The sequence below is a fragment of the Gossypium hirsutum genome, chromosome D11, assembly GCF_007990345.1.
Source record: "Gossypium hirsutum isolate 1008001.06 chromosome D11, Gossypium_hirsutum_v2.1, whole genome shotgun sequence".
NCBI classification, from domain to species: domain Eukaryota; kingdom Viridiplantae; phylum Streptophyta; class Magnoliopsida; order Malvales; family Malvaceae; genus Gossypium; species Gossypium hirsutum.
Genome location: NC_053447.1, coordinates 17,946,530 through 17,960,836, shown reverse-complemented (window position 1 = coordinate 17,960,836; position 14,307 = coordinate 17,946,530). Strand labels below are relative to the sequence as shown.

The 14,307-nt window shown below is 31.2% G+C and overlaps 2 protein-coding genes across 3 annotated transcripts; both read left to right on the top strand.

Moving 5' to 3' along the window:
- The first annotated feature begins 1,003 nt into the window (after positions 1-1,003).
- LOC107917632 (polcalcin Ole e 3) lies at positions 1,004-1,612 on the top strand. The gene has a single exon (XM_016846942.2). The coding sequence runs from the start codon at positions 1,086-1,088 to the stop codon at positions 1,332-1,334; it is 249 nt and encodes an 82-aa protein (XP_016702431.1). The 5' UTR covers positions 1,004-1,085; the 3' UTR covers positions 1,335-1,612.
- A 9,493-nt stretch (positions 1,613-11,105) lies between these two features.
- Positions 11,106-14,283, top strand: LOC107916646 (amino acid transporter AVT6A). Of its 2 annotated transcripts, none has more exons than XM_016845964.2 (6): positions 11,106-11,567; positions 11,656-12,179; positions 12,335-12,487; positions 12,667-12,870; positions 12,974-13,439; positions 13,827-14,283. In XM_016845964.2, exons 2-6 carry the CDS (start codon positions 11,753-11,755, stop codon positions 13,969-13,971), a joined length of 1,395 nt encoding a protein of 464 aa, XP_016701453.1. In that variant the 5' UTR covers positions 11,106-11,567; positions 11,656-11,752; the 3' UTR covers positions 13,972-14,283. The 2 variants fall into 2 exon arrangements, with proteins under 2 accessions (XP_016701453.1, XP_016701454.1); XM_016845965.2 differs by having other exon boundaries at positions 11,123-11,567; positions 11,652-12,179.
- Positions 14,284-14,307: the final 24 nt, after the last annotated feature.

The following is a 14,307-nucleotide window of genomic DNA, read 5'->3' as shown; positions in this document are numbered from 1 at the left end:
AAAAAAATCATATACATTCTAAGCAAAACATGAAGAATGCCTGGACATCTTTTTTTATAGCAATTGGGGGTGAGGAATGGGGTGATAATGTTTAAACCTGTGTTAAATTGGTGTTTGATAAGAGTTTTAAGAACAACTCCATACAAATCAAGACAAGACAAATAACGTTATATCTTAAGTTGTTTCAATTTATGATTTCATTGTAAGTAGACCATATTGATATTTAAGAAGTATTAATATAATTTTTATTGTTAAATTATATTTACATTTCACCCCTTCGAATCGAATCCTAGATCTATCCCTAAAGCATGTCAAGTTTTAATGAATTAAAAATGTTACCTATTTGTTTTATATAAAAACTTCCGACCATTAAATATATATTAATAAAGATGATTTTTTGGACTGATTCAAAAAATTACATGCACAACAAGTACAAATATATTAGTAAATTTAATAGTTTAATTGTTAAAATATTAATAGTACAAAAAGCTATAGAAGTATGTAAAACTAATCCAATGAAAGTGGATCTCTCCCTGTCTCTCATACATAAATATGCAAATAAATATCATATTGGAATATCATAATCTGTTATCTGCATAATTAAAACCATTACAAATAGCATTATTTGAATGTGTGGCGATATTTGAATCAAAATCAAATCAAAATTTAGCATATGATATCCGAAAAATTTTATCCGAATTTACTCAAATACTAAATCTAAGTAACATTATCTAAAAAAAAAAATTGAATTGAATAGTGTCGAATATCTAATAATAGGAAAAAAATTTCTTTTAATTTCTTATTCTCTTGGTTAAAATGGGTCATTTCTCAAGTAATTACACTTGCCTATCTAGACATGTGTTCTTTTTTAACCTTAATTTCAGGTAAACAGTTAGGAGGTTGCACACATTTCACAGGTGATCCGTTCTTAATGCCTAACTCCCTGTTTCAATGGACAGCCTCAATTCTTACTGCAATATGTCCTTAAAATCCACAACTTAGTTGCCCTCTCAATCTCATTCAGAAACATCAACCAATCACAAAAGCAACTTTCACCGAACACATTACAACAGTAAAAAAAAGACATGGATGATCAAGAGAAAGCTGATCTAGAACGCATTTTTAAGCGATTCGATGCCAATGGGGACGGCAAGATCTCATCAGCGGAGCTTGGGGATGCCTTGAAGACGCTCGGATCGGTCACGCCGGAAGAAGTTTCGAGGATGATGAGCGAGATCGACACCGACGGAGATGGCTTTATTTCCTATGACGAGTACATTGCATTCGCATCTGCCAACCGTGGCCTAATGAAAGATGTTGCTAAAATATTTTAATTTTTTTATTATAAATCATTTGCAAATGATTCACTAATTAGTGAAATTTCAATTTTTTTTACTCGAGAAGTTGTGGGTAGTTAAACTGTAACCTCATGTATTTGATTGCTTTCGGTCTCTTGGTTCTTGCTTCTCAAGTGTAAGATCTTTTGTTTTCCCTTTTTTGGTGTGTTTGCTTACTTGGGCAAGCTTATCTAATGAATGAGCTGCAGTGTCGTAAATTCTTTTTTTCTTCTTCTTTTTAAAAGATAATACAACTAAACCCCATCATTTGTTGATTATGGATGTAGTCGTGTGTATATATATAAATTATTTTTTATATTATATTAATTTTTACGAAGTTGAATAAAACATATCTTATAAAAAGTAAATATATCTAGAAGCATAGTTAAAAGGTTATAAATTCTTATGAAAGTGTTAAAATTTCTAATTAAAATAAATAAAATTAATTTTTTTAAAAAGTATTTTGATAATTTTTGGGTCAATAATAAAATATGGGTTTGATCAAAATTGACTCTGAAATCTTCAATTAAAAACTTTGAATCCTTAAACTCTATTTTTCTTTAAAAAAAAGGGTCAATCATTGTAACCCACCATAATATTTTTTGACAGAAAATTAATTATTAGTGCTTAGCCGTTTAGATGATGTGGTTATTCATGGGAGAGGTTTGAAGGGGATTGGAACTCCAACTTCACCTTATCTTTTAAGTCCTAATCTTTCAAATCACGTTTTTCTTCAAAATTGACTCAAACAAAATGATTATTTATGAAATTAATTTAGCTGTAAAATTTTATACAAAAATGATTTATTTTTTATAATATATTTAAGTATCGGTCATCTCACAATTGACACCAACTCCAATCATTGTCCATTCATTTATTGGTTCCTTAAAATATTAATTTTTAAGTATTGGCACTGTATCGTCAGCACCGGTATGTATTTTTCTCATACATTTTAAAAAATACTCATATTTTGGGATTAAAAAAAAGTTTTTAATAGGTGTTGGTGTTCTCGTTGTCAGCATCGATGTTAGGTTTTTTTTTGTGCCGAAGAACTATTTTCGATGTCATCTTCCCACAATGACGAGCTATTTTTGCACTAATCTTTCATTTCAGTTCTTCTAGCATTACAATCTTATTGAATCTCATCCCTACTTTTGGGCGAGCTTGAAATGCACATCTTTCTTCTGTATTTTGTAGAATTGATTCACCGAAAAGAATGTATACGAACAACAGTTGGTTATTCGTCTTCAGTAAAATTTGTTTTTTCTTCATCTAAACACAGATCCTTCTTTCTTTCTTTTTTTCCTTTCTCCCTTAAATAGTTAAAGCAACCAAAATTGAATCATATATAGCCTGGTGGTGCCGGCAACGAGAACACCAACACAAAAAAAATTCACACTAAAAACACTACTATTGGCAACAAGAAAGCCGACACCAAAAAAAATTTCAATAAAAAAACTGGTGCTGGATTCGGGAAAACCAGCACCAAAGAAAAAATATTATTTAATATATTCGAGCACCGATGTCGGCAACAGGAAGGCTAACACAACAAAATTAAAATTTTGAACCAATGATGGTGTTCATTAAAAAAATAAAATTTTTCTTTTTCTAAATCTCGAAAGACGGATTTTTTTTTAAATGTATGAGGGAAAATACATACCAGTGCCGTCGATTACAATGCTGACACCAAAAAAATTAATTTTTTAAGATACTGACAAATGATTAGACAATGATTGAGGGATGATACGGGTTGGTGCTGACGATGAGATGATCGGCACCCAAATGCACCATAAAAAATGAGTTATTTTAGTACAAAATTTTACACTTAAATAATTTTGACGATGTTCAGGTTCTCATACCTATCATTGATCAAGAAGTGAATCTAGAACCTCAATAAGACAATGTTGAACAACTTCTTATTTAAAATGAGGTAATTGTTCCGGAAAAATAAACTCAACAACCTCAAGAACGAATGTCATTAAAAAAAGGTCCACTAGAGAAAGGATTATAATAGCTTTAGTGGAATATTTTGACCTTAAGTTGTATCAGATGAATTATTAAGTTAATGGTTTCTCAATGGTAACATTGTTCATACATTTATATGGTGCAACTAGAAAACTTTGTGTCTAATGATGCAAAGTTAATGATTTGTGAATTAAAGAACTTCATCTATAGGCTTAAGCAGACTATTCGTTAATAGTATTACAAATTTTACCAAATGATTATCTCATTCAGTTTAGAGATGAATTTGGTCGATAATTGTATACCACAAGTTCAGTGAGAGTAAGGTTCTATATTTGGTTTTTTATGCTAATGACATACTATTTTTCAATAATAAGTTAAGTCTCGACCAATACCCCAAGAATGATTTTAAGATTAAAGAAATGCATAAGATTCCATACATCTTAAGAGTGGGAGTCTAATGTATGCTTAAGTATGTATGCGTTCGGACATTGCGTACATTGTTGGAATGTTAGGCAGATATTTAAGCAACCCTGGTATCAACCATTGGTTAGCAGACAAAAGGGTTATGAGGTATCTTCAAAGAATAAAAGATTACATGCTCACATATCGAAGGTCTGATAAGTTAGAGATCATCAAGTATATAGACTCCGATTTGGATGGAATATTGATGCAAAATTTTGTCACTAGAGTGCAAATTGTGACAATAATTGGTAGTCATTTATTCCAATAACAACAGGAGCACATTAAAGTCAAAGCGCATAGATTTAAAGTTCTTTGTTGTTAAAGTAAAAGTTCAGAGTGTTAGGTGTTTATAAAGCATATTGGGACAAACTCCATAATTGCGAATCCACTTACTAAGGGATTACACCCAAGGTTTTTCATGAGCACATTGCTCATATGAGTGTAATATCATTTAAGGATATTTGGTTTTAGTGGGAGTTTGTAATTTTAAATGTTTTTATGTTATAGAGACGTTTTCAATTATTTCAGTTTACAAATATTAAGTTTATTTTCTGCAGAAATAAAGTTTATTTGGTTTATTCACACTCTGGTTTTGGTAATGTTTGATCTCACTAAGGTTTAAGGAGGACCAATTAGAAATAGACATGTTTAGATCATATTGCATATAATTTCCATACTACACATCCATACTTGATCTATGTCATTTGGTTGTGTTAATGTACATGATCAAGGATGGATTTAGTTATGATATGTGTAACGAAAGTCGTCTTGGTTCTATCTTAACATAATTAATGGACGAGATTGTTCAAAATACTTTTTGTATATGATAATAAAATTTTGAGCTCATAAGGTTATATAATGATATGTAATTATAGAGTAATTAGTATATATATGTGGTCCAAATGGGAGATTGTTGGAAAATATGCACATCACATATATAATAAGGGTAATTACATGTTATTATTTACTATCATAATAGGTTAGCCCAAATTAAAAGTGATCTAATTTGGTTATGGTTTATTGGGTTTTAATTATTAAATAAAGTATAGGTCAAATATATGTATATACTCTAGTAACTAATTTCTAATTGATTAAGGCCTAATTAGAAATTAGGGCCAATTAGAAATTAGGGGTAATATGTCAAAGTTATATATATTAGGGTTATGGTCCCTAAATTACACACAAGATAATTTTTCTAATATCCCATTTTTAGAAAAGAGAGTCATCTTCTCTAGATTACTTGTGTGCTAATTTGGAAGATCAAAACCCCAAGATCCGGAGATTTCAAGAAATCGATGAATTCAGGTAAACTTTCACATCTAGTTTTGTTCTTGTTTTGTTCTTGATGATTTGACATGACAAATCTTGGTTTACAGTTCTAATTTTATATTAGATATTATTTACAGTTCTAACACAATTTGGTGCTCAAACTAAGCAACATCATATGGTCTAATAAATATTTGACATTTGTGTTCTATTTTAAAAAAGCATAGGCACTTAATTGGGGCAAAAGAAAACGTATGCACCAAATTGAATATTAAAGTTAAACTTAGGTACTTCTATGATACAAAGAAAAACTCAAATATTAATTTGAAAAAACCTCATGTACTAATATAGAATATTGAAGCCAAACTCAGATACCAAATTGAAACAAAAGAAAATTTAAATACCAAATTAAACGTTTAAATCGAATATAGAAACCAAATAGCATATTAACTAAAAAACCAAAGAAAGAATTTTGTAGGAGTGAAAAACATCACATGACAAAATGGCATTAATTAAGCTTTGCCCCCACAACATTCTTTGCTTTTAATAGGAAACACTTATTTTTAAACAGTATCGATAATCTTGAACAATATTACGGGTTTATTTACATTATATAGGGTTTTTTACGTTAATAACATAAAAATTAGTTATGAAAATAGAGTGCCTTCTAAATTATTTATGAGAATGAACTGTTTTAATCATTATTTTTCAATGTTGTTATGTTGTCAGACGGTATACCCTCAAAGGTGCACAAATGATCAATACATAATTACAGCTAAAAAAAAAATTTAACTGATGTTGCCACCCTATATGGCGACATCGGAATTTGTTGGTATAAAGTTATTTGTTTCATCGTATAGGGTGGCAACACCACTTTCTGCCACTTTCACACTTGCTTAGGTAACAAATTGAGAGAGTAGAAAATTGAGTCGTTATAGTTAAATGGGACGAATTTTAAGTTCTAAATAGTTACAAAAGTTTCAAACTTGTGTCCCTACAGCTATTAGAAATCAAGATTGAAGATCAATAATAATTGTTTTTAACTTCAGAAATCAAGTTTGAGTTGATAAGGTTAGTTTGTAAATTTTTTATGTCATTTCATTTAATTTTACTATTAAGTATAATTATGTGACTATATAGTGATAATAATTTCTAGTATGGCATGCAAATTATTTTGTTTGATACATAGTTTTTTTTTTTTGTTTTAATATGGTATAAATTATCTTAATAGCAACCAATATATATATTATTTTTAATTTATTTTAAAATTTTAGTATAGAAGATGAATAACAAATTTTTCGTATACGTCCATTTTGACGACATGTATATAAGTGTCTTGATTTGTATAAGAATTTGGCATGTAGCTTAAAGTTTGAAATGTTTGGCAGTTGGTTGAAATGGAAATGATTGAATGTCATATTCAAGGTAAGTATAAAGGAATGCTAAGGCATGAAAGTGATATTGATCGATTAGATTTGAGATTGAAGCATGACCTTGAAAATGTTAATTGCTTTGTTAAATTGGTATGATTTAGTAAATAACTGAGTTACTTTTGTGGCAATTGAATTGGTACAATTGGTGATGAATATAACATTGATAGGTTGGTATTTGATTGGTTTGAATGTCATTTTAGCAAATTGAAAATATTTGAACACACGTTGATTTGATCTTGTTCTTGTGTTGGTTAAGATATATGAGCATGAAATGTTAAGCTATATGTATGGCACTTGAATGGCATATTTGGGGTATGAACTAACATGGTTTAGTTTATGGTTTGAATGGTTTATGAATGGTCGAATAGGTTGAAATTAAATAAGTTGTATTGATGTGTTTGATGCCAAATTGACGTCATATTGTATTGTTGAAATTGGATTGGTTATATGGATTGTTCTAGCATGTGGATGAGATGTTTGGTGCAGGTAAAGTTATGCCTTGTGCGCAAAATAGGTATGATTGAGTGAAAGCTCAAAATAAGTACCAAATGACCTAAAGTGTACCAAAAACATAGTCCACGTCGCGATGTTGGGCGATGGTGGTCACGATGATCTCTAGACTTCAAGCCATGACATGAAGAAGAACTCCCGTCATCACAACGACACCAAGCCAGTATGTCACGTCACAATGAGGAACTCTTTGACATCGCGATGTTGACTCAAAGTTTTGAAACTTTACAATTTAGTCTTATTTTATTCTCGGGTCAACAAATGAGCTTTCGTAAGCTCAAATAAGCTCGAATTTGATTATGTATCATATTGTAAATGTGTTTATGACATGTTTATATGTTTGAATGATCATGTTACTGTATAATTGATTGTAGTTGCTCCGACAACAAATGTGGCATCCTGTTGCTCAAACTCAATGATCAGGTCGGGTAAAGGGTGTTACACATTAGCACATTTAATAATTAATCAGAGAAATATCCAATTTCAAAATTTCAAAGTTCATTAAGACACCTCATAGCCTAAATACACATACAAGTACTTTGAGTGCCTCTTATATATTCACATTTCTCATAAATGCACTTTAAGTGCTTCCACATGCATGTTCAAATCCATATTCGAATTTAGGTATTATGATATGTTCATTTGCTTATTAACATCATACTCTTACCAAACTTAAGAGGGTCATTATGACCTCAAACATATTCTCAAAGCCAAAACTTCACTTACATGTACATATTATCACATACCAATTTTTCTTATTAAAGAAAAAAAAGCCTATAATGGCATATTAATCTAAATTTTTACCAAAGTGAAATGTTAACAAATTTTCCTTGTTAATTACACATTTCACAATTAATCACTTATTTTCAACACTTTAACACATAGAAACTTGAATACATTCCTTTACACACTCATTTTCATATTTATTCACATATTATAAAATATGTTCATTAATTGTTCTACGACAACCAATTTATAGAGTACATTAACATTTGATAGTTGGCTTTATAGTCAAAGTTTACCCAATCACTTATTTCCACATCTTTAAGCCATAAAATTTCCTGCATTATCATATTGTAATCATTTATATATATAATCAATTTCACATTCTTATCACACAATTTTACCAATCTCTTAAACATATTATCATTGGAGAAGCATAAGTATCCAAGGGTACTTACCTCTTGGATGCCTAAATACTCAAAACCAAGCTTCCAAGTACTTGTTTCCATCCTCAAAATAGCTTGGAAACCCCTTTCTCATCATTTCTTCATATTCTTATACACAAGAACATAACAAAATATTAACATCTAAACTTTCCAAGCCTCATAACAACTTATAACAAATTAATTCAAGTTAGGAAAGTTGGAAAACACCATTACTAACATTTATGATGATTTTCCTCTCTAGCTTCAACTCTCCTCTATAAAACCATCAAACCTAGGCTAAAAATTCAATGATTAATGATGGTAATGATTTTAGGAGGTGATTTCTCAAGTGATTTTAACAAAATCTCAAATTTTGGAGGTTGAATTATGGAAAACTCCTAAGAGAAGACAAAAAAATGAAGAAGAAAGGGAAGAACCTCCATGGGAGAGAAGCAAGTGGGCAAAAGCATGGAGAGAATTGATAGAGGCTTCTCTCTTCCCTTTTCTTCTTTTAAAAACACCTAAGTGTCAAATGCCCAAATTCACCCATGCAAGTCCAAGATTTTTTTTAAAAAAAATGCTACTCACTATTCCAACACATAATCCAAATGGTCCAATTAAATTTTATATATCGAATATGTTGTACAAATAATACTTTCATTATGAAATTATCGAGAAAAGACCAAATGTGGGGTCAAATTGCCTTTTTGCCTATTTTATGCCTTTAAGTGCAATTTCTTCACAACAAGATATACTTATTCAATACAAATCTCAAAATTCACATATAACCTTTAATGTAAATCCATTAATGGTGAAAATTTCACTTTTACCGTCTCCTTAAAAAAAATTTATAATTTATTCCCTATACTTTCAAATCTTTTCTAGTTTGGTCCCAAAAGTAATTTTCATCACACCATATTCCAACTTATGCTTATGCTAATTAATCTATAATAACTTGCATTTCTCATTTTTATCAAATTGCACTTTAGTCTTTAAACCTTTCAAATTTTGTGATTTAGTCCTTTTGTCACTTTTTCAATTCTAATTTTTTTCATTAATTCTCTTATCAAAAGTCACTTTATTTTCATAATAATTATTTTATCTGACAATTTTTTTTTATTTTCTCGAAAATTCACTATATCTATTATCGAAATAGTGTCACGCGTCTAACTAAAAATTTTAGGATGTTACACCTAACTTTTTTGTCATCGTGAGTGGTATGGTAAATTGGGAGAGTTCTTGATTTCAGTTTCATGAAATTTTTGAGGGGTTTTGTGTTCATTTCAAAAGAAACTATATTGGAGAAGAGAGAGAGGAGACAGAAGAGGTGTTTTGATGTGTTTCATTGTTGGAGATGAAACGGTTGACGACAACAATGGTTGAGAAAGGAGTGGCGACTAAGGGGTTCTAAAAAAATAAAAGGAATAACAAAAGTGAAATAAGAAAAGAAAGGCGAGAGCGAAAAGTAGGGATGAACGACAATGCTTGTTGGCTAATTAGACCACCCAAATCCACTAGTAGCAACAATGAAAGTGCAGCTACTAGGATTTGTAGGGGGAAAAGAAAAGAAGAAGAAAGAAGAGAAAGGGAGAAGAAGAGACAATAAAAAGGGTCTAGAAAAAGAAAAAAATAAAGAAAATGGAAATAAAGAGGAAATGAAAAAAAATCATTTGTAAATTTCTTATCAGCATTTTGCTACTATTTAATGGTAGAGTGACTAGTTTGATTAATCTTTTTAACGACGGTGATCAAATTAACAAAAAGAAAATTAAAGTGACCAAAATAAAAATAACTCATATTTAAAATGATTAATGGGATAATTTACCCTAATCATAAATATAACACAATAAAGTAATACAAAGTAATTTACCAAATTTGTTTATATCCAACCAATATACCATATTGGCAAATAGCAAACAAAAATCTCTCTGGCCCTACCAAATCTAAAAGAACCACTCTAATTTCCCTTTAAAAAACTTTCCCTTCTGCAATGACGTAGATATTATTGGCTCTAATGAATAATATTTTGATGGCCGAATTTTTCATTGATTATGAGATGTATTTCATTTTTATGGGTGAAATTTTAATTTTCGATCCTATAATAGAATTTTTGACAATATGATAAACAAGTATAATTTGACATTTTTTTATACATTATTTTAATTTCTATCGTTTTTTCACTTTAATCTTTTTTTTGTCCCAATCAATATTTTTAAAAAAAAAGTTTTTTTTGGTGATAAAAAAGAAAGTGACCTAAAGTTAAGTGACCAAAATAAAAGTATGAATATGATGTATCCTGAATAGTTAACCACCATTAGAGATTTAACAGTTGAATGACTAAAATGAAAGCATCCTAAAAATTGAGTGAAAAAATTATAAAGATTTTATTTTAGATGACCAAAATGAAAGCGCTCTAAAAATTAAGCGACCAACTAAATAGTTTACCCTTATAATTTTTTAAAAATGATATTAGAAATGTATTACTTTTCTTCATATAATTAAGATAAGTGTGTATGACTTGTATAGAAAATTGGCTTAAAAAATTTGAGTTTAGATACGTTCTTACAAGAAAAGTAGTACTAACAAATATAATATTAACAATCTATTGTCTGACTATTTCACTCATTTATAAATTTAATCAAAACTTATTTGATCCCAAAAATTTAAAAATAAAAACCAAAATTGAATTAAACTATAATATTTATTTAGCAAATTAAGCAAAGAATAAATCAAAATGTGGTGATTCAAAATTACTACTTATTGGCTCAAAAAAAATGTCACTTATCACCCATTTTAACACATAATTAAACAAATTTCTTCATTATTTGTGTTATATAAATCGAAATTGAATTATAATATTATTTAAAGATACCGAATTTTATATTTTAAAATTAATTTTTTTTACCGCTATCGAACTATCTCCTTCCGTACATCATTCTACCGCCTAGTTTGTCCCTTCTTTGCCTTGTCTATAAAAGTAACGGCACACCAAGAATTGGGAGAGGGGGTTATACGAGTACTATTTCTTAGCTTTTTGGTTGTTGGATAACCCTCAATTCTTTGTTTCAAAGCTCTTATATTTTGATTCTCTCTTCTGGGTTTGGTCAAGATTTTAATTTTCATTTCTGGGTTAGGCTTCAATTACTGCTTTGGTTCTTATATTAGATTCAATTCAAGGACATACAAAATTTTGGTTTTTAAGGTTCTGTTGGTTGGAAATTTGGGTTGCTTTCTTCTCTTCGCTTTTGATATTAAAGTCTTGTCCTTTTTCTTAGTTTGTAGATCATTTGAGTTTCTGTTGTTTGCAAAACTCTCTGTTTATTAAGTTCATTCATTGATTATTTTGGTGTTGCTTTTGGAAAAGATCTACCTTTTGTTCTAGAAGATTTGGAAGATTCTCTCTTTTATCGATTTCAAAACAGTGAAAAGTTTGTATATTTTTGCAGGTTAGTACTGTTAGAATTCTTTTCTTTTTTCTTTTTGGATTATGTTAGGAAGGAATTAAGTAAAATTTTTTACTTTCTACTTAGACAGATCTCTTGAAGCGTGCTCAAGCTAGGTTTTAGCCTGTAAGGTGGTTTAAATTTTCTGTATACAGTTGAATCTTTGAGAATTTTGGGTTATTTAAAAGATGACAATTGGGGATATAACACCAAAGAAGGAGAGGAAGTCAAGGAGGAGCAAACATGTTGTTGATGATACAGCTCCCTTGTTACCTAAACGACAAGATGAAGATGCTGGTTATGATGAATTTAATGGAGCTTCTTTTACTGGGGCGGTGTTTAACTTATCAACAACAATTGTTGGTGCTGGGATCATGGCCTTGCCTGCTACAATGAAAGTTCTGGGACTGATTCTTGGGATAGCTATGATCATCTTCATGGCATTCTTAACTGATGCCTCGATTGAGTTCTTGCTTAGGTTTAGTAGGGCTGGAAAAACTACTTCTTATGGAAGTCTTATGGGGGATGCATTTGGAAAGTATGGAAGAATCTTTCTGCAAATCTGTGTTTTAGTTAACAACATTGGTGTTCTCATTGTGTACATGATTATTATTGGTATGACTTCCATTTCATTCAACTTAGTTGCATACACATATCTGGTTGCACCTTCTTGTTGAATCATTTATTTCCTAGATAGTTTTCTCTTGCCTGATCTTATGGAAATGTGCAAATTTGCTTTTGAGCTTATGATAGTTTATTGGTTCTTGAAGGTGATGTGCTTTCTGGAACATCATCTAGTGGAGTTCACCATGCTGGTGTCCTTGAAGGGTGGTTCGGAGAACACTGGTGGAATGGGCGTACCTTTGTCCTTATTGTCACTACATTGGGCATCTTCTCTCCATTGGCTTGTTTCAAACGGATCGGTTAGTGTCTCGGTTGTCCTTATAGAATCTAGCAATACACTTTATTATATCATTTGAGCTCTCAGAACCTAGTACTTTCAATTTTTACCGTTATAAATCTAAGTTGAATAGTTTGTATGGCATGTTTATTGCTTAGTTTAACGTGAATAATGAGCAGTTATGGTGTCTCATGCTTGCAGATTCCTTAAGATTTACATCTGCCTTATCAGTTGCTCTGGCAGTTGTGTTTCTTGTTATTACCGTGGGAATAGCCATTATCAAGTTAATAAGTGGAACTATAATGATGCCTAGATTGCTACCTGATGTCACCGATTTGACCTCATTCTGGAGACTCTTCACTGTAGTCCCTGTTTTAGTCACGGCATATATCTGCCACTACAATGGTATGCAAGCAATTCTACTCTTGATTAAGCAATGTGTTTTTCATCTCCTACATTGGTGTATGTAATAAGAATCGTCGATATTCTTGTGTGCTTACATTTGCAGTTCACAGCATAGATAATGAACTAGAAGACTCTACCCAGATAAAACCAGTTGTGCGTACGGCACTTGCTTTATGCTCAACTGTTTATATAATGACAAGCTTTTTCGGCTTCCTTCTATTTGGTGATTCGACATTGGATGATGTGCTAGCCAACTTCGATACTGACCTTGGCATCCCCTATGGCACCCTGCTTAATGACGCTGTACGTGTTAGCTATGCTGCTCACCTCATGCTTGTATTTCCCATCGTCTTCTACCCGTTGCGACTCAACATGGATGGTCTCCTATTCCCATCTGCAAGGCCGCTAGCTCTGTCTAATATGAGGTTTGCTTTCACTACTGTTGGACTCATCACACTTATCTTCTTGGGTGCAAATTTCATCCCCAGCATCTGGGATGCATTCCAATTCACTGGAGCAACTGCTGCGGTCTGCCTTGGTTTCATTTTTCCTGCTGCTGTTACTCTTAGGTGAGTTTTTGGACCTTCAATCCGATTAGATATATTATCCACTACATTTTACTTCCCTCCGTTCACATTGATGACCATCTTTCTTATATGATATATTACAGTAGACATAGTGGCTCATACACATGGTAATAAAAAGCTAAAATTGAAACATTGCAAACATAGTTGCTCAGAAATGTAACGAGAAAATAAGGGTAACTGCATACAGAACTTGATTTGCATTTAAAATTTTGTTTCTCCTGGCTCTATCTTGGTTTATCTTTGTTGGTTTTTTAAGTTCTTACTTGTGTTGCATGTTTTCAGTAGGCTTATGAGCTGGCTATCATCGGTTGGTTTCTGGTTCAATACTAAACATAGATTTACATTAAACCATTTTTATCGGCTTTTCAGGGATCGCCACTCTATAGCAACAAAGAAGGACAAAATCTTAGCTATTTTCATGATTGTGCTTGCTGTATTCTCGAATGTGGTTGCTGTGTATAGCGATGCCTATGCTATGTTTAAGAAGAATTCAGTAACAGAACCCACAGCATGATCTCTCTGGAAAAGAGAGGTGGTCATGTGTCCTTTGAAGATTACCTGATTTATGGCATCATTGGAGGTGTGACTCGAAAATCTGGGTTTTCAAATGAGGTTTGATAAGCTATTTAATAAGATGATGAAGTTGAAGATGAAGACGAACCTTTGCTTCCAATGTAAGAAGTTGGATTGTTGTGCAAGTGAATGAAGTTTCATATATTGCCCCATTGTATCGTTTCCATTATTGTACTTTTTCATGCTTGATTCGAATCATGTTGTAGACATTAAAATCTTGTAAAATTGCAAATGAAATCTTCGTGTTTCTTTATGCTTGAGATATCAACCGGAAAGT